This window comes from Pongo pygmaeus, chromosome X, assembly GCF_028885625.2.
Source record: "Pongo pygmaeus isolate AG05252 chromosome X, NHGRI_mPonPyg2-v2.0_pri, whole genome shotgun sequence".
In the NCBI taxonomy this organism is placed as follows: domain Eukaryota; kingdom Metazoa; phylum Chordata; class Mammalia; order Primates; family Hominidae; genus Pongo; species Pongo pygmaeus.
In genome coordinates, this window is record NC_072396.2 from 73,606,315 (window position 1) to 73,631,158 (window position 24,844).

The 24,844-nt window shown below is 42.8% G+C and overlaps 1 protein-coding gene across 7 annotated transcripts in view; it reads left to right on the top strand.

Annotated features, from left to right (window-relative positions):
• Positions 1–24,844, top strand: part of DLG3 (discs large MAGUK scaffold protein 3) — a 60,823-nt gene that overhangs the window by 10,129 nt on the left and 25,850 nt on the right. For 6 of the 7 annotated variants that reach the window (XM_054470763.2, XM_063660742.1, XM_054470762.2 and 3 more), the window contains one exon: positions 24,240–24,354. In XM_054470763.2, coding sequence (XP_054326738.1) covers positions 24,240–24,354 — 115 coding nt within the window. Of the gene's footprint in view, positions 1–163; positions 335–24,239; positions 24,355–24,844 lie in introns of those variants that run through there. The other variant, XM_054470765.2, reaches the window with a different exon arrangement.

The window sequence follows — 24,844 nt, forward strand, 5'->3', positions numbered from 1 at the left end:
GATTGGCTGGGGCCAACTGAGGCCCAGGTGCCGAGGTGAGCCGCGGGAAGGCGCGCCCTAGCCTGCGGGCCAGTGGAGTGGCCATTGGCCGGCTGAGGGCGGCCTCCAGCCTCATGCCCCACCCCCTGACCCAGGAGGAGGGCGGCAGGCGCCCCTCCTTCCCCCCATCGCGCGCCTCAGGCGTCTCCTCCTCCTCCTCCCTCCTTCCCCCTCCTCTCTCCTCCCCTCCTCCCGCGCGCCCCGCTTTGTGTCCGTGGTCTCCCGCGCGGGACGGAGGGACTGGCCGGAGCTGGCGCTTTCTCAGCACTAGATCTGGACTCCGACCCGGCGCCAGGTGAGGTGGGGCGGACGGGGGTCAGGCCCCCTCGCAGTCCCCCCTAACCTCTCTACGGCTCTGTTCTCAGCCTCTTTTCCAACACTGCGTCCCCCAACTCTGCCCTCTCCCCCGAATGCCTTCGTTGCGTGCCCCCAGGCTCCTTCTGAGACCCTCCTCAGGGCCCCTCGGAGCGCCGCGCGGGGCTCAGCACCCGCTCACCCTACACTGGGCCCAGTCTGGCCTTCACCTCTTGGCCATCACCTCTCCGCCACAGCGAGCTGTGCCCTCTTCTCGCCCCAGGGCCTCTGTCCCGTCTCAGCCCCCTTCCTGCTGGCTGCTGCGCCCCCAAGCAGCTCCCTAATCCCTTGCCCTAGAGGAATTTTCTAAATCTTCCCTTCCCCCGACACCCATTTCTCCACCCAACCTGGCCACCTCTGAGAACAGCCGCGACAGGCTTGGTATTCTGCCCCCTCCCTTTTGTTTGCAAGGGATTAGTACTATTCTCGATTTCTTTCGCCTTCTCCTCCCCTTTGTCCCCTAGGGCTGCAGCGCCTGGGCTCCTGGGACACCTAGGCCCTGTGGGCCGGTTACTAAGGTGGAAGGGACCGACCTCTCCCTGGCAGGTGCTCTATTTCCGCGATGAGAGGGGGAGAGGCTAGGAGCCCTGTCGCTAAGCCGAGAGGGATGGAAAGTGCCTACCTTTGTCCTTTCCGTTCCCCTCCCCCCATGCTCCTTCAGTGCCTCAAGATCCTGAAGGGAAAGAAGAGAGAGCCTGCGACCTTTTCCACGAGGCTCTTCTGATGGAGGACAGAAGTGTAGGGAGGTAACTCACAGGAGAGAGAGCTTGTTGGTCTGAGGTAATGAGAAAGAGGGACGCAAATGGACACTTTAAGTCATTTCTCTCCTTGTTTGGTTTTCAGCTTACTGATGAGGAACGCACCTTAGGAATATTGTTTTTTTATGATTTATGTGTGTGCTGTTCGCTTTCCAGTACAGAGCTAACCGTCTGATTTTTATTAGCAACTAATATTTATGCATTTCATGCCCACAACTTAGACAACACAGGTTCTGCAAAGGAAATGGTTTTTCTTGCGCATTTGTGTGTGTATGTTGTAGGAGAAATTGATGTTTCTTTCGGTTTTGCTCTCTGATGTTGGGCACATGGAAACAATACTGTGAATTGTGTGTGGTGGGGGTATGCTGGATACTAGTGACTACATATTTCTATGACTTGTTAGGTGAATGCAACTGGCTTGCATAAAAAGCCACAAGTTGTCCAGGGTAAGGGGATTCCTGCAGTGTTTATTGCTCTCTGAGCATATTTCTGAGAGTTTATAATGTAGGTTGAGGTGCTGTTTTATGCTAGTTCTTTCTACTACTTGCCAAATAAGGCCTTTCTTCTCTTAGGATTTAGGTGAACCACTGTTGTTAAGGCTCTGCCACCCCCAATCAATCTTACTTCCTCCTTTGGTTTGGTAAATCCAGCAAGTCCCTAACATGCAAAAGCTTTTTTTTTTTTTTTTCCCCCTTTGAAAACAGATCCCTGGAGACTGGTCCAGAGGGACTGTCAAGCATTCTGTGTTGGGCTCTAAATTTTCTTTGGTAAAGTGCTAGTTTTTAAAAATAAGGACTCCATGTTGATCAATTTATAAATAAGTGTGGTTCTTCAGAGGATTGCATCACGGTGGGTATTTACAAAATGAATAATCCAAATACATGTATGTTGGTTGGCAACAGACTTTGCATGTGATTGGCCAAGTAAGTGTTCATTACTTGATTTTTTTTTCTTCACGTGAATGTGAGAGCTGGAAAGGATCAAGTGGTCCAATTCCTCATTGTGCATACTGAAACAATGACAAGAGAGCCAAGATAAAACTTGTCTAAGAAGGGAAAGTTGCTGAAGGTCAGCATCAGAGGGTCAGCAAATCAGCTTAATCCTGAGGTCTACCAGTTGGGACAGACCATGCTTGTGAACACCTGAGGGACCTAACACCTAGTTAAAAGTGGAGGAGCAACAGGAAGGAGACTGGGGAATTAACAGAGGGAGAGACTAGGAAGAGTGTAAGGGAAAGAAAGATGGATGTGGAGGGGAACGTTAGAGTGATATCCATGGTGGCCTCTGAGGCACCTTTGCCAAACCAGTGCAGCCTTTACCTAGATAGCCTTTAGCATGAGAGATTTAAAAAATAGGTTTGACTAATAGAACAATCAGAGTAAGACAATTTGTCTCCTTTTTAAAATGGTGTTATTGAGAGGTAAGTCATTTACCATACAGTTCCCTCATTTAGATATATATTTCAGTGACTTTTAGGTATAGTTGTGCCTCCATCACCAGAGTACGTTTTAGAACTTTTTTTTTTTTGAGACGGAGTCTCTCTCTGTCACCCAGGCTGGAGTGCAGTGGCGCGATCTCGGCTCACTGCAAGCTCTGCCTCCCAGGTTCAAGCGATTCTCCTGCCTCAGCCTCCCCAGTAGCTGGGACTACAGGCGCCTGCCACCACGCCCGGCTAATTTTTTGTGTTTTTAGTAGAGACGGGGTTTCACCGTGTTAGCCGGGATGGTCTCGATCTCCTGACCTTGTGATCTGCCCGCCTCAGCCTCCCAAAGTGCTGGGATTACAGGCGTGAGCCACTGTGCCCGGCCTAGAACTTTTTGTGTGTGTGTGTGAGACAGTGTCAGGCTCTGTTGCCCAGGCTGGAGTGCAGTAGCACGATCTCGGCTCACTGCAACCTCTGCCCCTCAAGCTCAAGCCATCCTCCCACCTCAGCCTCCGGAGTAGCTGGGACTATAGGTGTGTGCCACTACGCCTGGCTAATTTTTGTATTTTTTGTAGAGAGGGGGTTTCACCATGTTGCCCAGGCTGGTCTTGAACTCCTGGACTCAAGCATTCTTCCTGCCTTGGCCTCCCAAAGTGCTGCGATTACAGGTGTGAGCCACCATGCCCAGCCTAATTTTTGTATTTTTAGTACAGATGGGGGTTTGCCATGTTGCCTAGGCTGGTCTTGAACTCCTGAGCTCAAGCAGTCCACCCACCTTGGCCTCCCAAAGTGCTGGGATCACCGCTCCCGGCCTAGAACATTTTCCTTACCTTTCTTCTTTTAATACATAAAAGGTATGCAAGCATTAGAAAGATGATGGGTTTAGGACAATTGCTTCCTAATGTTCTTCCTCTGGATACTTTGAGGCTGGTGGCAACTTGAGAATGCTCTAACCGTGAGATTCTTTTTTTATTTGTTAATTTATTTGTAGAAACAGGGTCTCACTATGTTGCCCAGGCTGGCCTCGAACTCCTGGCCCAAGTGATCCTCCCACCTCGACCTCCCAAAGCACTGGGATTACAGGCGTGAGCCATAATGCCCAGCCAAGATTCTTTCAAATACCTGGTTTGCTTAATGTGGGTTTAACCCATAATGAAGTATAGGAACTGTGTCTTTCTATTTGAACTTTGTATTGTTCCTAGCATGGGTGTTTTACAGGTGTTTTTATGACGAGGCTTTGGAAAATATTAAAATAGAAATAGAAATGCTAAATGATAAGATACCACAGTAAGAGATGCTATTTAATGGTTTCACTCCTGATTGCTCTAAACGGTTATGGACACAGCAATCCTACCTATTAGCTAAAAATAGCATGATGTTCTTGGACATGTATAACACTGCTTAAAATTCAATTGAAAATTTAAACAACTGGCTCTTGGCAAAGGCTCTCTTAAAATCTATTCTAAAATGAAAAATATTTTTCTGTGACTTGTGGAATTGTCCCACCAAGGGAAGGATGGGTTATGTGTTAGAACATTTTGAGATCTCCTACATTTTCCCCGTAGTGACTTTATATCAGCCTCTGTTCATAAACTGATCTAGTATTTTTCTTGAAAGCCCTTTTGTTTTTAGAGTAGAAACTGATCTCAAAAACAGGAGGTGAGCCAGAAACTGGTCATTAAGGTAGCTTAACTGGGAAATGATCCTTTATGACCAGTCTTTTCGGGAATGTAAATCCAGGCAGGCTGGGGGTATAAGGAGTGAGAGAGAATGAGAGTATTTCTGTAAGTTATTTTAAGGTGCTGAATAAGCATACTTTTACCATGGAAACACCTTTGAGTAAGGCCTGGAAGAGTTAGAAATCAGTGGTGATAATAACTTGAAAGCATAAAAGGGATATTTTCCCCATAACATTTAAGTAACCATTCTATCTCCCCCTTTTTGAGAATGAAGGATGTAAACGTAACTGCTATCCTATCAGCATTGAAAGCACAAAGGTGAGAGTATACCAAGGCAGGGAATCAAAGTTCTGAAATTCCTGTTGCCACCCTAAAAGAAGGCAAGGTAAGGAAGAAAGAAAGTGATTTCCTATCAGCAGCATTTGTACACTGTGAACAATTTGAAGGCAGCTAGTATTACATTTATCTTTGTGTCCCCAGCGTCTAGTATGGAGCCTGGCAAATAGTTTGTTGAATTATTATCTCTGTTTCAGATAACTTTTATAAGCATTAATCTTCAGAATATCCCTGTGGATTAGGTGGCATTATCCCCATTTTACAAATGAGGAAAGTGAGGGTCAGAGTGGTTGAGTGACTTGCTCAGGGTCACACAAGTCTGTAAGGGACAGAATAAAAGTTTGAGTACAGATTTCTGGAGAACTTCTTTGAGTCCAGGGCTTTTGTCACTAGGCCACAACTATCTCCCTACCCAGATACATCTGGCTACAGCAGAAGATATCACTCTGAGACTCTTCAAGTGCCAGAAGCTGTCAACAAATGGAGTATAAATGAACTCCCAGGCCGGGCGCAGTGGCTCACGCCTGTAATCCTAACACTTTTGGAGGCAAGGTGGGTGGATCACGAGGTCAAGAGATCGAGACCATCCTGGCCAACATGGTGAAACTCCATCTCTACTAAAAATACAAAAATTAGCTGGGCGTGGTGGCGTGCACCTGTAGTCCCAGCTACTGGGGAGGCTGAGGCAGGAGAATCGCTTGAACCTGGGAGGTGGAGGTTGCAGTGAGCTGAGATCGTGCCACTACACTCCAACCTGGTGTCAGAGCCGAGACTCCGTCTCAAAAAAAAACAAAAACAAAAAAACCCCCAAATCTCAGGTTTTTAGTCTTGATGACCATAAACTCCTATCCCAAAGGAATAAGTAACTTGAGGGTAGATGGCCTGCTGGGAAGCCTGAGGGAGATCCCTTCTCCTGCAGCAGGAAAGTGGATTTAGGAAGACTACCAGGGAATGATACTGTTGGGGGAAACCTAGGAGGAGCCAAAAGATGGGAGTTGGTTTGCCTGACTTAATAGTAAATGTGTGCAGGCTTAAGGATATTAATGGAATAAGCAAGCATTTTTTAATTCTTCAAGTGAAATGGAGTTGTATTTGTCATTCATTTTTTATGACCTTACGATTCACTCATTTAAGAGTATACTTAAGTGGTTTTTAGAATGTTCACAGAGTTGTGCAACCATCACCACAATTGATTTTAGAATTTTAATCACCCCTGCATGCTTTAGCTGTCACCCTTCATCTCCCCATCCCCCTCATGTCTAAGCAACCACTAATCTATTATACTTTTTGTCTCTATGGATTTGCCCAATCTGGACATTGCATATAACTAGATTCATATAATATGTGACTGGCTTCTCTCACTTAGCATAATATTGTCAAGGTTCATCTGTGTTGTACATGTATCAATACTTCATTCCTTTTTATAGCTGAATAATATATCATTATATGGATATACCACATTTTGTTTATCGGTTGATGGACATTTGGGTTGTTTCCACTTTTTTGCTATTATGAATAATGCTCTGTGAATATCTGTGTGCAAGTTTTTGCATGGACATGTTTATATTTCTCTTGAGTATATATACCTGTGAGTGGAACTGCTGGATCATATGACAACTGTGACCTTTGGTGGAATGGCCAGGCTGCTTTCCACATTTAGGCTGCAACATTTTACATTCCCACCAGTAGTGTGTAAGGGTTCCAATTTCTCCACATAATCCCCAACACTTGTTATTGTCAGTCTTTTTGATTCTAGCCATCCTGGTAGGTGTGAAGTGGTATCTAATTGCGGTTTTGATTTGAATTTTCCCCCATGGCTAATGTTGCGCATTTTTCACGTGCTTATTGTTCGCTCTTCACTTTTGTTTTGCTTGGTCCCCTGATTTGATTCTCTTGATTCTCTCTCTGTTTCCAAATTGACTTGAGACCAGAGCAAGCCAACTATGTTATTAGGCAACTAGAAAGAACCAGGAAGATAACTACTTCTTACTCTGACTGCTTTGTGTGCTGGAGGGGTTTAGGGCTTTGGGCGTAGATAATTTTAGCTTAGGAATGCTGATCTGATAAAAATGATAGGACCCACTTTTTTTTTTTTTTTTTTTTTTTTTGAGACAGAGTCTCACTCTGTCACCCAGGCTGGAGTGCAATGGCACAGTCTCAGCTCACTGCAACCTCCGCCTCCCAGGTTCAAGGGATTCTCCTCCCTCAGCCTCCCAAGTAGCTGGGATTACAGTCACCCACCATCATGCCCGGCTAATTTTTGTATTTTTGTAGAGACGAGGTTTCACCATGTTGGCCAGGCTGGTCTTCAACTCCTGACCTCAGGTGATCCTCCCGCCTCGGCCTCCCAAAGTGCTGGAATTATAGGCATGAGCCACCATGCCCAGCCAGGGGCCTACCTTTTTAACAAAAAATTGCTGATTGAGATATAATTCACATGCTACAATGCACTCATTTAAAGGGTACAACAATTTTTAGAATTTTTAAAGTTGTGCAACTGTCATCGCAATCAATTTTAGAACATATCACCCCAAAAAGAATCCCTGACCCCATTAGCAATCACTCCTCATCCCCCACCACCCCCCCAGCCCTAGGCAACTACCAATCTACTTTCTGTTTTCATAAAGTTGCCTCTTCTGGCCAGTTCATATAAATGAAATCATGCAGTATGTGGCCTTTTGTGTTTGGCTTTTTTCACTTAGCGTAATGTTTTCAAGATTCATGTGTGTTATAGCATGTATCAGTACTTAATTCCTTTTTCTTTCTTTCTTTCTTTTTTTTTTTTTTTTTGAGACACAGCCTCACTCTGTCACCCAGGCTGGAGTGCAGTGGCGTGATCTCGGCTCACTGCAACTTCTGCCTCCCAGGTTCAAGCAATTCTCCTGCCTCAGCCTCCTGAGTAGCTGGGACTACAGATGTGCACCACCATGCCCAGCTATTTTTTGTATTTTTGGTAGCAATGGGGTTTCGCCATGTTAGCCAGGCTGGTCTCAAACTCCTGACCTCAGGTGATCCACCCACCTTGGCCTCCCAGCCTCCCAAAGTGCTGGGATTACAAGCGCGAGCCACCATACCCGGCCACTTGGTTACTTTTTGTGGCTGAACAATATTTCATCCTATGGTTATGCCACATTTTGTCTATCCATTCTTTAGTTGATGGACATTTGGGTTGTTTCCACCTTTTGACTATGTGAATACTGCTGCTATGAACATTAATATACAAGTTTTTGTGTGAACATGTTTTCGGTTCTCTTAGGTGAATATGCTTAGGAGTAGAATTGCTAGGTCATAGGTAACTTAGTGTTTAGCATTTTTGAAGAACTGTCTGGCTTTTTTTTAAAGTAGCTACACCCTTTTAGGCCCAGCCCTGTTGTATATACTTAGAAAAGAAAAAAAGATTAAGTTTTCTTTTCAGTTTTGCCCCCTGGAGCTGAACTTCATATGTGTGTGTTTGTTTTGGGCTTTTCTTTATTCTATGTAACCCAAGGACATGGTGCTACATTTAGTAAAGCACTCTGAATTTAGCTGGTCAGGTGCTTTCTCGTCTTTGTTAGATGGTTTGAGGCAAAATCCTAGGAGCTTTGGTGTCTGAAGAACATCAGTTCTTCCTGATAGGGTAGAATGATTAGAATAACAGTAATGAGAATGAGTTATTTCTTTTTATTTTATTTTATTTTATTTTTTTGAGATGGAGTTTCACTCTTGTTGCCCAGTCTGGAGTGCAATGACACAATCTCAGCTCACTGCAACCTCTGCCTCCTGGGTTCAAGTGATTGTCCTGACTCAGCCTTCCAAGTAGCTGGGATTACAGGCATGCGCCACCACGCCCAGCAAATTTTTTATATCTACTAGAGATGAGGTTTCATCATGTTGGCCAGGCTGGTCTCGAACTCCTGACTTCAGGTGATCCACCCGCCTCAGCCTCCCAAAGTGCTGGGATTACAGGCTTGAGCCAGTGTGCCAAGCCTGAGAATGAGTTATTTCTTACTTAACTGTAGCTTTTTAGGATTTCTTTTTCGTTTAATATGTTGCTTGTTGAAATCTTGACTCTGATATTGACACTGTTCCTTTGTTTAAAGCTTTAGTCTTATATTGCACAATAGGGTAATTGTTTTTTGTAAAATGTATCGATTTTGCTCCTTTTATGTAAGAATGTATATATGTATGAAATCTATATATATATAAAGTCTTGGCAGAGGAGCCAAGGCCCTGGGTTCTGACTTAAAGTAGCTGAATGATCTTAGACTAGTCATCCTTCCTCTTAGGGGCTCAATTTTTTGATCTATAAAATGAGGAGACTGTGCAAAATGGTCACGAGTGTCTAACTCAAATTCTTTGTTAGATAAGTGGTAGTGAGTTGTGAATTCAATTTACAAGTTCCTATTTGTACCTGGACTCTTTTATTGTTTAAATTAGGGATGGGGTCTTGCTATGTTGCCCAGGCTGGTCTTGAACTCTTGGACTCAAGTGATCCACCCACCTTGGCCTCCCAAAGTGCTGGGATTACAGGGATGAGCCACTGCACTCAGCCCCTTTTTTTAAATTTAAATTTTAATTTTTTTTTTTGTATAGAGACAAGGTCTTACTATGTTGCCCAGGCTGGTCTTGAACTCCTGGGCTCAAGGAGTCCTTCCACCTCAGCTTCCCGAAGTGCTAAGGTTACAGATACTGCACCCAGCATAGACTTTTATTTCCTTCCTTCCTTCTTTCCTTTTTTCTTTTTCCTTTCCTTTCCTTTCCTTTCTCTTTCCTTTCTGTTTCCTTTCCTTTCTCTTTTCTTTTGTCTCACTTTGTCATCCAGGCTGGAGTGCAATGGTGTGATCATGGCTCACTGTAGCCTCAATTTCCTGAGCTCAAGTGATCCTCCCACCTCAGCCTGCCAAGTAGCTGGGACTACAGGTGCATGCTACCACACTCTGCTAATTTTTGTATTTTTGTAGAGACTGGGTTTTGCCATGTTGCTCAGGCTGGTCCTGGACTTCTGAGCTCAAGTGATTCTCTCGCCTCCGCCTCCAACAGTGCTGGGATTACAGGCTTTGAGCCACCACCCGCCGCCAAGACTCACAGAGTCTTGAGCTAGTAACAGTCTTGCTTTTATGAGGGTCTTGTCTTCCCCTCTTGAAATGGACTTTTGTTTATTTTTTGCTGAATTTAGGTATCTTTAAAAAAGCAGGCCGGACGTGGTGGCTTATGCCTGTAATTCCAGCACTTTGGGAGGCCGAGAAGGGTGAATCACTTGAGCCCAGGAATTCGAGACTGGCCTGGCCAAAATGGTGAAACCCCATCTCTACTAAAAATACAAAAATTAGCCAGGCGTGGTGGTACACCCCTGTAATCTCAGCTACTCAGGAGGTCGAGGCAGGAGAATCTCTTGAATCTGGGAGGCGGAGGTTGCAGTGGGCCGAGATGGCACCACTGTGCTAAAAAAGCAAAGGCCCTAGAGATTTTATGATTTTTCTACTTGATGAAATTAAGTGATAAAAAATTTGACTAGAAAATTAACATATTTTGTATAAATGTGTACATTAGGGGTCTAAGTAGACGTCCTTTGGATTTTCAAAAAGGAGAGAATTTTGCAAATTTTGGATTAAATTCCAGGGTAGATTAAGAGTTGTTTTGTAAATATTCAGAAAAAGAAGTGGTGAGCACTAGGAACTGGTATTGGTTCACCAAGGACAAAAAAGTCTTGTCAGCCTGATGAAATTTTCTTGATGGACAGGGTTACTGGGCTGTAGATTAGGGAAATATGGTAGATGCACTATATCTAGATTTCTGCAAGGCATTCACAAAACTTCTTTGGTCTACTTTTGTATAAGATAGCTGGGTGATAACAGTGATAATATGTTTAACTGGACTTGTCTGGAACTGGTTGAATGAATAGTCCCAGAGGAAAATGATTAATGAAGCCAGGAGCAGTGTGGAGAGAAGTTTCTAGTGCATGTGTGTTCTGGCTTTGTCCTTGAGCCTATCCTGTTCAGTCTACTTTCCCATTCTCTTCAAATTATATTTTTCTCCTGCATTTAAAAGTATATTACATTTAGATTTGTGGAAAGTTGGAAAATACAGAAAAATACAAAGTAAAGTCAATTCAAATCATCTGTAAAACTATATCCAGAGATAACCACTGTTGTATGTGTATATTTCTGTGTATTTGCCTCTAAACTTTTATATATTTATATTACATATATCATATAATATGTTTGTATCTACCTAAGAATGAGATTATTGGCTTAAGCAGTTTTGTGTTCTTCCCATTAACTTATGTCATGAACATTTTCCTAGATCACCATATATTTTTTGAAAAAATGGTTTTTAATAGTTAAATAATATTTCATCATGTGTGTGCCATAATTCATATAACCATTCCTCTGTTGGTGAACATTTAGATTATTTCCAATGTTTTGATATTACACAAAACATTCTGATTGATATCCTTGTATATGGTTTTTGTGAATCTCTGATTATGTTCTGAATAGTTTTTTTAAGGTGGAATTATTGGATCAAAGGGTATGAACATGCTTAAGGTTTTTGATGTATTTGGCCAAATTAGCTTCCATTTCCACTGACAGTATAAGAATGTCCATTTCAAGATCCTCACTAATGTGGAGTATTATTTTTTAAGGCAATTTCTGCAAATTTGATAGGTTAAAAATGTTATTCTTTAATTTGTATTTTAATTTGTATTTCTTTTGTTAATAATAGAGTTGAAGATTTGTGTGCAAGTGTTTCTTGGTCATTTTTGTGTGCGTGTGTGTGTGTGGATTGCCTGTTCATACCCTTTCCCCATTTCCCTATTGGGGTGCGTTCATCAATCCTTATTGATATATAAAAGCCTTAATATGGTTAGAATATTAATTCTTTGTCATATATATTGCAAAGAATTCTCCCAGTTTATAGTTTGCTTTCTTTTTTTTTTTTTTTTTTTGTGATCGAGTCTTGCTCTGTTGCCCAGGCTGGAAGTACAGTGATGCGATCTCAGCTCACTGCAACCTTCACTTCCCAGGTTCAAGCGATTCTCCTGCCTCAGCCTCCCGAGTAGCTGGGACTACAGGTGTGTGCCACTACACTCGGCTGATTTTTGTATTTTTTATTAGAGAGGGGGTTTCACCATGTTGGCCAGGCTGGCCTCGAACTCCTGGCCTCAAGTGATCTGTCCACTTCAGCCTCCCAAAGTGCTGGGATTACAGGTGTGAGCCACTGCGCCCAGCCTGTTTTTTTAATTTTGTCTTGATGTACAGATGTTTCATATGTTTTTATGGGGTCAAATCTATTAATGTTTTGTATATTTTGCCTGTGCCCAGTGGTATAGAAGGGCCTTCCCTACCCGAGGGCAAATAAATGCCATCCGAGTTTTATTCTAGTTATTTAATATTTTTGTTTTTGTATTTGTTATTTTTTTAGAGACAGGGTCTGGCTTTGTCACCCAGGCTGGAGTGCAGTGGCACAATCATAGATCACTGCAACCTTAAACTCCTAGGCTCATGTGCTCCTCCTGCCTCAGCTTCCCAAGTAGCTAAGGACCACAGGCACATGCTACCAAGCATGGCTAATTTTTGTGGTTTTTTGTAGAGATGGGGTCTCACTGTGTTGCCCAGGCTGGTCTCTCAAATTCCTGGCCTCAAGTGATCTTCCTGCCTTGGCATCTCAAAGCACTGGGATTACAGTCAAGAGCCACTGTGCCTGGCCTGTTTTTGCATTTAAAACCTTAACTTGCCTGGAGTTGATTTGTGATGTAAAGTAGGGTACTAACTTAATTTCTTCCAAATGTTAATGAATTACCTCAGTACCATTTGTTAGATAATCCATCATTTCTCTGCATTTTTGAAGTACCACCTTAATTATAAATAAAATTCTTTTATACACACACACACACAATTTGGACTTTAATATTTTACTCTGGGATTATCAGTTACTGAAAAATGACCATAGGTGTTTTGACAACTTAGATGAGAAGAGTATTTCTCCAGGTCCCATTTTCTGAGTTTCTTCCACAGAAACTTGACCTAAAGGAGATTCAGTTGAGTTTGTGATCCTGTGGGTGTGACAACTGTGAAGAACATTTGAATTGAGACTCTCCATTGACCTGGTAAAACATAGAAATTGGTTACATTAACTCAAGTTGTCAAACTTCATCATAAAATGTGTGTGTTTTAGTTACTGTGTTATAGTATCTCTGTTAAGTGGAAAAGATTCTTCTTAACAAGTGTACCCACCACCTGGAGAACAGGGAAAAGGTACAAATCTGTCTTTATTCTCATGTTTTTTGGATGAGGTATTTTGTGTTGGTGGTCTTTATGTGTACTTTGGCTTATGGGTTGCAAGAGCCAAAGACTCTGTTAATCTTTCATTTGAATATGCTATATGAAATTGCTTTAAGATATAGAGAAGGCCCTATTGAGGCTTTTACCCTGATCTGCTGGGTGATCCAGAATAGGTGAGAAGGCAAGATCCTGTGAATACTTTTTCTTAGTTTGATGTGAGATCAAGGCATTTTTCATTCCAGTCATTTTAGACCAGGTAGATTTTTGTTTGTTTGTTTGTTTCATTTTTGTTTATGAGATGGAGTCTCACTCTGTTGCCCAGGCTGGAGTGCAGCGGCGCGATCTCGGCTCACCACAACCTCTGCCTCCTGAGTTCAAGCGATTCTTGTGCCTCAGCCTCCTGAGTAGCTGGGATTACAGGTGCCCTGCCACCATGCCCAACTAATTTTTGTATTTTTAGTAGAGATGGGTTTTCACCATGTTGGCCAGACTGGTCTCGAACTCCTGACCTCCGGTGATCCGCCCGCTTCGGCCTCCCAAAGTGCTGAGATTACAGGATTGAGCCACCGCACCTGGCCTAGTATAGCATTTTCACTCAGTAGCTCTTCTTGCATCCTCGCTAAGCTCTTTGGGGGACAAAAACATCCAGTCAATAGGGATAAACTGGAAATTTTTATGGCATGCTGATCTGGCATGTTTTGTTTTCTGTTTTCTTCTCAGTATCCTTCAGGATGCTATCCAGAACCCTGGCTATGTGTGTGTATGGCCAAGGAAGCATACACAGTGATAGTGCAGGGACCAGAATAAGGACACCCAGCTTTCTGGGTTAGTCATAGTTCCAAACCATTATTCTAAAAGTAGAACTGAAATTATTTTTCTTCAAGCAATATTTGCCCATTGAAGCCTATTTGCCATATTTATGCCCTCTCACATAGCCTTGAGAAATATTTTTGGTAATTTATGTTTATTGATTTGGTTTTGTTTTTACCCAAAGAGTTTAGAATTATTTGCAGATTTGAAGATTTCCCTCTCTAAATTATATTTAAAAATTAAATTAGACTAGTTCTAACTTTGATTCCATATGGACCTCATTGATTTGGTCATAAAATCATAATGATGTCATAATTAGAAGGGACCTTAGAAATTATCTAGTTTTAGAGGTGTTAGACAACACCTCTAAACAATGGACCCGTCATTAGAAACTAACCCAAGTAATAGGCTTCATTATTATTATTTTCAGACAGGGTCTTACTCTGTCACCCAGGCTGGAGTGCAGTGGTGTGATCATAGCTCCCTGTAGCCTTGAAGCCCCGGGCTCAAGCGATCCTCCTGCTTCAGCCTCCTGAGTAGTTGGGACTACAGGCGTACACCACCACGCCTGGCTAATTCTCTTATTTTTTTGTAAAGACAGGGTCTCAATATGTTGTGCAGGTTGGCCTCAAAATCCTGGCCTCAAGCAATCCTCACACCTTGGCCTCCCAAAATGTTATGATTACAGGTGTGAGCCACTGCATCTGGCCCCATAACTATTTTATAAAGACAAGTTTGTGATTCCTAGAAATGTTTTGATATTTGGCAATTCATATACTTACTCCATACTAACAAGTATCTTCTTGATGGGCTTATTTTACTTTCACCTCCATCCATTTCTTTCTTTTTTTTTTTTTTAAGATGGCGTCTCACTCTATCACCCAGGATGGAGTGCAGTGGTGCAGTCTCGGCTCACTGCAACCTCCACCTCCCAGGTTCAAGTGATTCTCATGTCTTAGCCTCCTGAGTAGCTGGCATTACAGGCGCCCACCACTATGCTTGGCTAATTTTTTGTATTTTTTTTAGTAGAGATGCAGTTTCACCATGTTGGCCAGGCTGGTCTCGAACTCCTGACCTCAAGCAATCCACCTGGCTCTGCCTCCGAAAGTGCTGGGATTACCAGCATGAGCCACCGCGCCAGCCCATCCATTTCTTTTTAAAATATGAACCATAGTGTGAAGGTTTATACTCCAAAGGCAACTATGGGAACCTAAACCACAATTCATACTCCTCAAATTCTGTGACTCTCTTCTGAGGCTGTAACTTCACTTCCACCAGAGTTTGTTATTTTTCACAATTGGTGACTTATTTCTTTGAGCGTCAGGGCAGCTCAGCAATGGCAAATGAGGGCTGTATGAGTTTGAGATTTGAATGCCTGCACTTCCATAAGATGGAAAGAACTTTCTGGAGAGCAGTTGATTTATTTTGAGGTTATAGGCAACCAAAACCCGAGCCATTATTCAGCCGTGTCTTCCCTACTCAATATTTGTGTGGGAACTCAAGGTCAAGAAGATACAGTTCTCTATTTCACTTTATTTTTATTTGCATCTTCTGATTCTTTCTACCTATCATAATCTGTGTGTTTGAAGTCTGTCATCCAGTTGCTTTCCCAGTGTCATCGTCATTTCTAATTTTTTTTTTTTTGAGATGGAGTCTTGCTCTGTTGCCCAGGCTGGAGTGCAGTGGTGTGATCTCAGCTCACTGCAACCTCTGCCTCCTGGGTTCAAGCGATTCTCGTGCCTCAGCCTCCTGAGTAGCAGAGATTACAGGTGTGCGCCACCACACCTGGCTAATTTTTGTATTTTTAGTAGAGACGAGGTTTCACCATGTTGGCCAGGCTGGTCTCGAACTCCTCATCTCCAGTGATCCGCCCACCTCGGCCTCCCAAATTGCTGGAATTATAGGAGTGAGCCACTGCACCCAGCATCATTTCTAAATTTGATAGGCAGGATGTTATTTTGTAGCTTTTCCCTTTTATATCTTCATTCGAGTCATTGGTAGTCTATACTATATGCAGAATAAATATCCTCTGTTGCTACCACTTGTTTCCTGTCTCTACAATATTTTCCTGCCTATAATCAAATAGAACCAAATAAACAATACAGGTTGAGAAACTGAGCACCTCTCAGCTTTCCAAATTAATAAAAAATGTCATCTTTAATTTTTGACAATTTTCCTGTCATTAGGGAGGTAGATGGATTTGGAAGCAGAGGCTTAGAGGAGAGATGGACTTGGAAGCTTGGGTGTGTGTCCAGTTCGCAATAGTGAACCTTGTAGTTTCAGTCCCCTTTGGTGCTTTATTGGGCTGTTAACTGTATCTTGAAACCTCTGACATGTTAGTGTTTTGCAGAAGTGGTTCGTGGTTTTGTTGGTCAGTTTTTAGCATGTTTGGGCGGGTGAAAGGAGAAAGTTTGTATTCCTTTTTTTCTTATATTTGTTCCTGAGGAGCCAAAATTTGAGAATTACAGAGTCCAGGTTTGTCCTGTCAGACCTCTGTATCCAGTTGGCACATTCAATAAATGTTGACTCAACAGAGGTGCAGATCGCCACACTAAATAAACCTTGAGAAGGGAGCAAAAACCACATCAAGGAGCTTATATTTTAGTAAATGAAATCACCACTAATTCTGAGCACTAGATTTTAAAAGGGTGAGGTAGTGGAGGGTCAGGAAACTATGTTGGATGAAGAATGGTTAAGGAAATAACAACATTTAGCCTGGAGAAGACATAATTTTTTTTTTTTTTTTTGAGACGGAGTCTCCCTCTGTTGCCCAGGCTGGAGTGCAGTGGTGCGATCTTGGCTCACTGCAAGCTCCGCCTCCTGGGTTCACACCATTCTCCTGCCTCAGCCTCCTGAGTAGCTGGGATTACAGGCGCCCGCCACCACGCCTGGCTAATTTTTTGTATTTTCAGTAGAGACGGGGTTTCACTGTGTTAGCCAGGATGGTCTCGATCTCCTGACCTCGTGATCCGCCCATCTTGGCTAAGACATAACTTTTTGAGGACATTCTTGAGATCATTCTTCATTATGGCTGATATTATCCCACCTTTTCCATGTCTCCAAGGAAAAAACTCAGATTCTTTGCCTTTGATCCTTTCTCACTCTACATCCAATCAGATGTCAAATTTTCTCCCTTCAAGCTCCAATATATTTCTTTTTTGTCTTTCTCCACTTTTGAAGGATCCAACATATTTCTTGATTCCTGTCTCTTCTTTCTGTCTTCATTCCCCTTATACTATGTCAGGCCTTTATAATTATCGTCTGTAGTAGTAGAGTAGCTTCCCGGTCTCTGTTATCTCTCTCTGTCCTCCAATTCTATATTACACTCCCAGAATAATTTTCCCTCAAACCTAGTTCTAATTGTATTACTTTCCTGTTTAAACACTTAAACGCAGTTCCCATTGCCTAGTAAGAAAAGTCCTATCTCAAGCACTTATAATCAGGCCTGCAACCTACCATTACTTCCCCTTCCCCTGTTTGCACCCTGCCATCTACTCCCATGTTATTCAGTAGTCTTGTTCCAGTCTTTTCCAACTCTTTGACCTTCTTTAAACTATTCCTTCAGACTGTTTTGAAGGAAAGAACCCATCATGTTTTATGCTGTTTTAGACATGAAAATTAGGACCAGCTGGCAGAAGGGATGGCACTAAACCAAAAAATTTTCTCGGCTGGGTGCAGTGGCTCACGCCTATAATCCCAACACTTTGGGAGGCCGAGGTGGGTGGATCACTTGAGGCCAGGAGTTTGAGACTAGCCTGGCCAACATGGTGAAACCCCGTCTCTACTAAAAATACAAAAAAATTAGTTGAATGTGGTGGCGGGCACCTGTAATCCCAGCTACTCCGGACGCTGAGGCACAAGAATTCCTTGAACCTGGGAGGCGGAGCTTGCAGTGAGCCGAGATCGCACCACTGCACTCCAGCCTGCAGCCTGGGTGACAGAATGAGACTCCTGTCTCAAAAAAGAAAAAGAAAAAAAAAAGAATTAGAGAGCTTCCCAGTATTGGACATGTTTGAGCAAAGGCTGAAGGGCTAGCTGGTTTGGATGCTGTAAAAGCAGGGTCTTCTTATACTAGGGTCTGTGGAGGATACACAAACATAGAAAGCATGTGGTTCGTCTGTCAAGAAACTTAAATGTAGATATAAGACACTGCACTTATTCTCTCCACAGTAGCCAAAGTGACACACATATCTGATCATGTCCTTCCTTTCCTTAAAATCATTGAATGGCTTCTTTCCATTGAGAAAGAATTTATCTTAGGATAAAAGCAAATAACCTGTCTGGGCGCAGTGGCTCACACCTGTAATCTCAGCACTTTGGGAGGCCGAGGTGGGCAGATCACCTGAGGTCAAGAGTTCAAGACCAGCCTGGCTAACATGGTGAAACCCTGTCTCTACTAAAAATACAAATATTAGCTGGGAGTGGTGGCAGGCGCCTGTAGTCCCAGCTACTCGGGAGGCTGAGGCAGGAGAATCGCTTGAACCTAGGAGGTGGAGGTTGCAGTGAGCTGAGATCATGCCATTGCACTCCAGCCTGGGTGACAAGAGCGAAACTCCGTCTCAAAAAAAAAAAAAAAAAAAAAAAGCAAATAACCTTACCATAGTCTACAAGGCCTTGTATGATCTGACCCCTGCTTACCTCTTAGTCTGATCTCCTGCCAGTATCCCCTTACTTTCCTGTGTTCCATACATTTTGTACCCTTACATAAAGCTGTTCCTTCTGTCTGGAAAGCTTTCTTCACCAGCGCCCTTTCCCTGGACTCAGCTTAAATGTCACTTCCTCAGGGAAACCTTTGTTGAACTCCACCCCCCTCCCACAGGTAGGTTAAGTCACCCTATTAGTCTCTCTCTTAAGTCACCCTATTAGTCTCTCTCTTAGCATTTTCTTCATCGCAGTTATCACAATTGTAATTAAATAATTGTTTGTTTTGTAATTGTAATTTCTAGGGACCATTTTGATTACCATTATAGTCTCAGCAGCTAGCACAATGCCTGATACACAGTAGACATTCAGTAATTTTTTTTTTTTTTTTTTAAGAGACAGCATCTCACTCTGTCACCTAGGCTAGAGTCCAGAGGTGTGATCATAGCTCACTGCAGCCTCAAACTCCCGACCTCAAGTGATCCTTCTACCTCAGCCTCTCGAGTAGCTAGGACTATAGGTGTGCACCACCATGCCCAGCTAATTTTTGAATTTTTTGTAGAATTGGGGTCTCATTATATTGCCCAGGCTGGTCTTGAACTCCTGGTTTCAAGCAATACTTCTACCTCGGCCTCCCAAAGCATTGGGATTACAGGTGTGAGTCACTGTGCCCAAACTTAGAAAATATTTGAATAAATAAATGAATGAATAAAACTTCTTGGAATGAGGTAGGAAAGATGGTAAAGGATGTAAAGGTTGTTCAGTGTCAGGCAGGGGAGAAATGTTTCAGGAGCAGGGAATAACAGGTAGAACTGAACAAGCTGTATTCAAGGGGTTCAGGCAGTCTAGCTCAAAAGAACACCTGTGTAATTCAGATGTGGGATAGATAGGCTGGGTGTGATGGGAGGATGGTTGTAGCAGTCCTTGAAAGTTTGGTTGACATATTAAAAGTAAAATTCTTTAGTGCTCATTGAGTCGTTATAGATACTTGGACAGGGGGGCTACAAATTCAAGCTTTAGGAAAGCTTTTCAAATAAGAATCTAATCTGGATTGAGTTTGTAAAGCCTTGGGGCAGAAGACCAGTTAGGGAGGTACAGCAGTGGCCCAGAGAAGAGATAATAAAATAGTCAAGGGAAAATTAAGACATGAAATCAACAGTGTGGCAATGACAATTAAAAGTATAAAGAAATAGATTGAGGAAGCAATTAGGAAGAAACATCAGCAAAATTTGAGGACACACTGGTTGTATGCAGGGAAAAGGGGGTGTCATTTACAGTAATGGGGGTTTGGCATGAGGGAAAAAAAGAGGCAGATGTAATGTAGTCAAGTTAGGTAGATACTTATAGAGGTAGATATAGTGTCATGTAGGTGGAACAGCATCTTAACTCATGGTTAAACAGGGCCAGGGAAAGAGGGAGAGAAAGACCTGTGGACTAAGGCCTAACCTGGAGAACCAGCAACTCCACTCACCAAGAGGACACCTTTTCCATTATAATGCAGAGAACATTTTAGCTCCTCTTTGTCCATTCCAGAATAAAATATTTACTTTTATATAACCAGAAGGCTCATTAAAGTGTTTTTCTCCAAACAAAAGATCAATTTGTCCTCAAAGGTAAATTCTGCCTCCACTTCAGAAACAGAAAAAGTGCTGGAAGAGTGGAATAGTAGTTTATCCTTAGTCAGAAAGGTTTCAGAATGTTGGGGTTCAATTTGGTAGTGCTAATCAAAAATTTTAATTTGCATATAATTTGACCCTGCAGTTTCACTTCTAGGAATCTATGCAACAGAAATGCTCAAACAAATATACAGTGCAGGCTGGGCATGGTGGCTCATGCCTGTAATCCTAGCACTTTGGGAGGCCGAGGCAGGTGGATTCCTTGAGGTCAGGAGTTCGAGACCAGCCTGGCAACATAGTGAGACCCCCCCATCTCTACAAAAAATAAAATATAAAAAACAAAAAAACCCCACAAATACACAATGCAGCATTGATTGTAATATTAAGAATTGTAAACAACTTAAATGTGTATCAATTGAAATATGACTGAATAAATTATGGTCTGTCCATAGTATGGAATCCTATGCAGCTATTAAAATGAAGTCTGTGTACTGACATGGATGGTTTTTTGTTTGTTTGTTTGTTTGAGACAGAGTCTAGCTCTGTCACCCAGGCTGGAGTGCAGTGGCGCGATCTCGGCTCACTGCAACCCTCGCCTCCCAGGTTCAAGTGATTCTCCTGCTTCAGCCTCACGAGTAGCTGGGACTACAGATGTGTTGCCACCACACCTGGCTGATTTTTGTATTTTTGTAGAGACGGGATTTCACCATGTTGGCCACACTGGTCTTGAACTCCTGACCTCAGATGAGTCACCATGCCTGGCCAACGTGGATGGGTTTTCATGATGTATCAGAAAATGAAAAAAGCTTGTGTGTGAATTGTGAGTACATGTATATAAGCCATATATGCATGGAAGTAAGTCTGGAAGGACACATACTAAAAATACCAACAGTGGTATCTTCTGGGGAGTGGGATGGAGAAGTGATACAGAATTTTTAAAAAGTGTAAACTCAGCAGCTTTCTTTGCAGGCACATTAAGACTGTGGCATCTTCAGGGCTTTCCTTTCCCGAAGGATTTGCAATTGTATTACCAAGTTTTATTTTTGAGAGCTTATCCACTCTCTGGCCCCACATTTCTTTTCAGAGACACTGCAGGATCCAATTCTGTAAGTTAAGACCAGCAGCTCCAAACTTTATCAGAATTACATTGATGCTTGTTAAAATGCAGATTCCTGGGCCCCTGCTCAGTAGGTTCTGATTCTGTGTATCTGGGATGGGGTGCCAAATCCTGATCTTTTAGAGGCGCCCCAACTTGTCAGTGACTGGGGCAAAACCCTTCTTCGGTACTGACTTCTGATTGTGCCCCCTCCCACTTGTTTCTCTGTGATTAGCAACTGGGAAAAAGGAAAGAGGGCGATGACTGGATATCTTTGTGGATCACAAACAGTTGGGTTCATCTGAATGGGAAAAAACAAAGAGCAGTTTAGTAGACTTGAGATTTTAGTATACTGCTAAGTGTTGCTTCTTTGAAGTGAGCCCTCTGGGTTAGAGGCTGGTCAGGTGGGCTTCCTAGGTGGTGACTTTGGCCTAGGAGATGTCCTCCAGCATTGGCTGCGATGGCTGTGTTAGTGACAAATCGGAGGGAAGGAGGGAGCTTGGCAAGTCCCGAAGTCTTAGAATTGAGATGCTTTTTAAGGGAAGCTTTTGTCCTGGGAAAATGATACCTCTAATATTTAAGATGAGGTAGTATCTAAGTCTATTCTAAACAGTTTTTTGTTAGAATGATTTTTCTTTGTTGTATAAAGTTGTTAATCAGCTGCCTATTGTGGGTTGTTAACATCTCAAAAGGGTGTTTAAAAATAATAAACCCCAATTGCTCCCAACAATTAACCTTGGGAACAAAAGTAAATGTGAATGCTTCTTAACTACCTTTCTAAGCCCTCAGTGAAGCTGGCAGCCATCAGTTAAATAAACCATTAAGTTTATTAGTTTAAGAATAGAAATGTCAACTTGGACACAGTTTTCTAATTTGCTCCTCATTTACCCAATAATCATTTATTCAAAGGCTGCTCTGCCTAGTAGACTTTAGATAAATCTACAAATAAAAGCCAGAGACTGATGGGCAGCTGGAACTCTACGGGGATCATCCAAATGGAAAAAAAGTGAATAAAACACAATTTAATAAACTTGAAATTTTAGCAGCACATGTAAAAACAAAAAGTGTATGCCTTAGAGCAATAGCTTTGTTCTCTTTCTGTAGTCTATTTTAAGTGGGCCCTCTGGCCCAGAATTATCAGCCTTGGATTAGGAGCTTTGAGGAAATGGTGGTTTGGTGGTTGTTTTTTAAAGGATTTTTAAAGAAATGTAGTTACTAAGCAACTGCCATGACCTGGTGCTAAGTTGGAGTTCAGCGGGCAAGTCGATTCCAAAGAAGGGAATATATAAACAAGTTTCAAGAAGGGGAAAACATGGCTTAAAGATAGATTGGGTGTACTTTTTTGTTCACAGTTCAATGCATAGTTCTTTCTCTCTTTTACTTATCTTCCCCTAAGAAAGGGCTGCCTGGTCAGAAATCTTTGTCTCACACGGTTCTGCCCATAGCTGGTAAGCTCAGAGGAGGGCCAGAAAGGAACGAATGAGAAACAATCCCCACCCAGTGTAGAGGGCCAAGCCCTGGGGTGGGGCCAGCACCCAGGCGGTCTCCAGAGGTAGACTGGCCTGCTGCTGTGCTCTAGGACAGTCCAGGGCTTAGGTTGGGGCACCTCATTGATATTGATGGGTTGCCGTGTAACCCTCAGAACAGGAACATTGTCCAGCTGTTGTCTCTCTACCCACCGCCACCCCACCCCCCGCAACATTTAATGGGTGAGTCAGTGACTTAACTGCTTCCTCCAGGATTTCAGGAACAGGAGTAGGTAATGAGGACAAATCACCATAACACCGGCGTGTGATGAATGAAAGAGCACACGAATTTAACCAGTTGGTTAAATTGATATCACAGTGAACAAAAGAAACTTTGTTGAGAGGAGGTTATTTGCCTGACTCCATTCCTTCACCTTTAGGCTTTAGCATTTCCCCTTACACCCAGTTGAAGGTCAGTCTGGTTGCTTTGCCGAAGGAAGGGGAGTGTCAGGTGCTGGAACAGGTGTTTTGTTTTCTCCTGTAGAGTCAGACGGACTAGGTGGGGATGCTTCTTGCCAGCCCTCTATGGTGCACGAAATTGCTTTTGTGGAATTTTTTCCCCTGGAAGTGTGTTTGTTTTTTAAAGCAGTTTCCCAACCTTCAACCCCTAGTATAAATTTTGACTCCCTTTAAAGTCAGCTTGTGATAGTGAAGTGTGCCTGTTTTCTAGCATTTCCACAGCCTGTGGCCTTAGATATACCCCATTTTATGCGGCAATTATAGGCCTGGAAAATGTGTAATTGTGTGTTTGGTAAGTGTGAATATTGTATTTTAAATGTCCTAGGAGAATGTCACAGTAAAGCAGCCCTATAAAAAGCCTTTTATAATAATTGTACAGCTAGAATTAATTTTCTTATATCAGGTTTTCTTAAATTGGGCATAAACCTGTATTATATTTCCAGAGTGATAAGGCTGTTTCCGGCTGTTGTGATGGTCTCAATGGGCTATAAGTTTAGGGATGGACTTATGACCTCACTGACTGGATGATTTTGGAGGTGAGAGGTGTCAGCCGACTTCTCGGTTTGGGAGAATTTATGTTTTAATGTATGTTACTGAAGCCAAAGAAGCTATTGGTTAAAAGGGAAATAACTCAGGAGGGCTTTAATTCTCCTCATATGGTTGTTACGTTTGTGAGGTTTGTTTGTTTTTACCTCTGTACTGGGTTCCAATATCACCCCCCTTCACCCCAGCCAAAAAGTCATCCTGAAAAAATTGTCTTCTTGCCTAACAATGATATAATTGACCTCAGGTCCTTTCCAGCCCCTCCACTCTGCGTCTCAGGGCCATCTGTTCTCTGCAATCCGCTTTTTGGGAAAGTCTCCTTTCCCATCTGCTCTCCTTGGGCCTTAGTGTCGGCTCTAAAGATTTATAAAGGTTGCGCTGGAACCTCTTTCCAGTTGTTATTTTTTTAAAGGATCAGTGAGATTTTGAGGCAGATAAGAGCTTTGTGCATTTGACCTGCCCAAATGCTACTCCCTTTTCAGGTGCATTCTTTCCTTCTGTTAGTCTGGGGTTGAAGGGAAGTCTGTCTTTCTGTGCTTAGGAGGAGGGACTTTGCTTATCAAAGCAAAGACTGAGTGGGCTGGCTCTGGCTGCTTTTAAGCCAAGGGGCCTTCTGGCTTTTTGGCTGCTGGCATGCAAGCTCAGGGGTGCTCCTTGAGTTCATTCTTTTCCTGTCTTTTCCCTTGTTTCCGTGACAGAATACAGTCGCTTTGAATCGAAGATACATGACTTGCGAGAACAAATGATGAACAGCAGCATGAGCTCTGGGTCTGGGTCCCTCCGAACAAGTGAGAAGAGGTCCTTGTATGTCAGGTAAGTTGCCCTTCAGAGCACTAGCCCTTATGCTGGACGAGGAGCGCTCCATGCCAACCCAGCCCTTCTTATTTAACTAGTGGGCTAGGGAGTATGTACTCCCAGTACTAAAATAACGCTTCTCACTGTATGCTTAGGTTGTGTATTTTATGGTCAGTGTCTCCTCCCTTTTGTGAGCTGACTTCTTCCTTTTAGCTCATGAATGACTCAGTATGGGAAAATTTCAGTTTGCTCTAATTGTAAAAGACTGTTGGGTGATTGTTGCTAGTCAGCATTCAAATATCAGTCAAATGTTCAAAGTACTTTGCTTGCAATCTGTGCTTTGAGGGGAAACTTGCCACCCCCCCATCCCCTTCCATGTATGCATAATAGACATCAGGATTTGTATCTGAGCATAGCAACTATCGCAGTGTTCTGGTACAGGATCTCTTTTAAGAGACCAAAGAACTGACAGGTTGCTGCATTCTGGATGTTTTATTGTGATTCCATT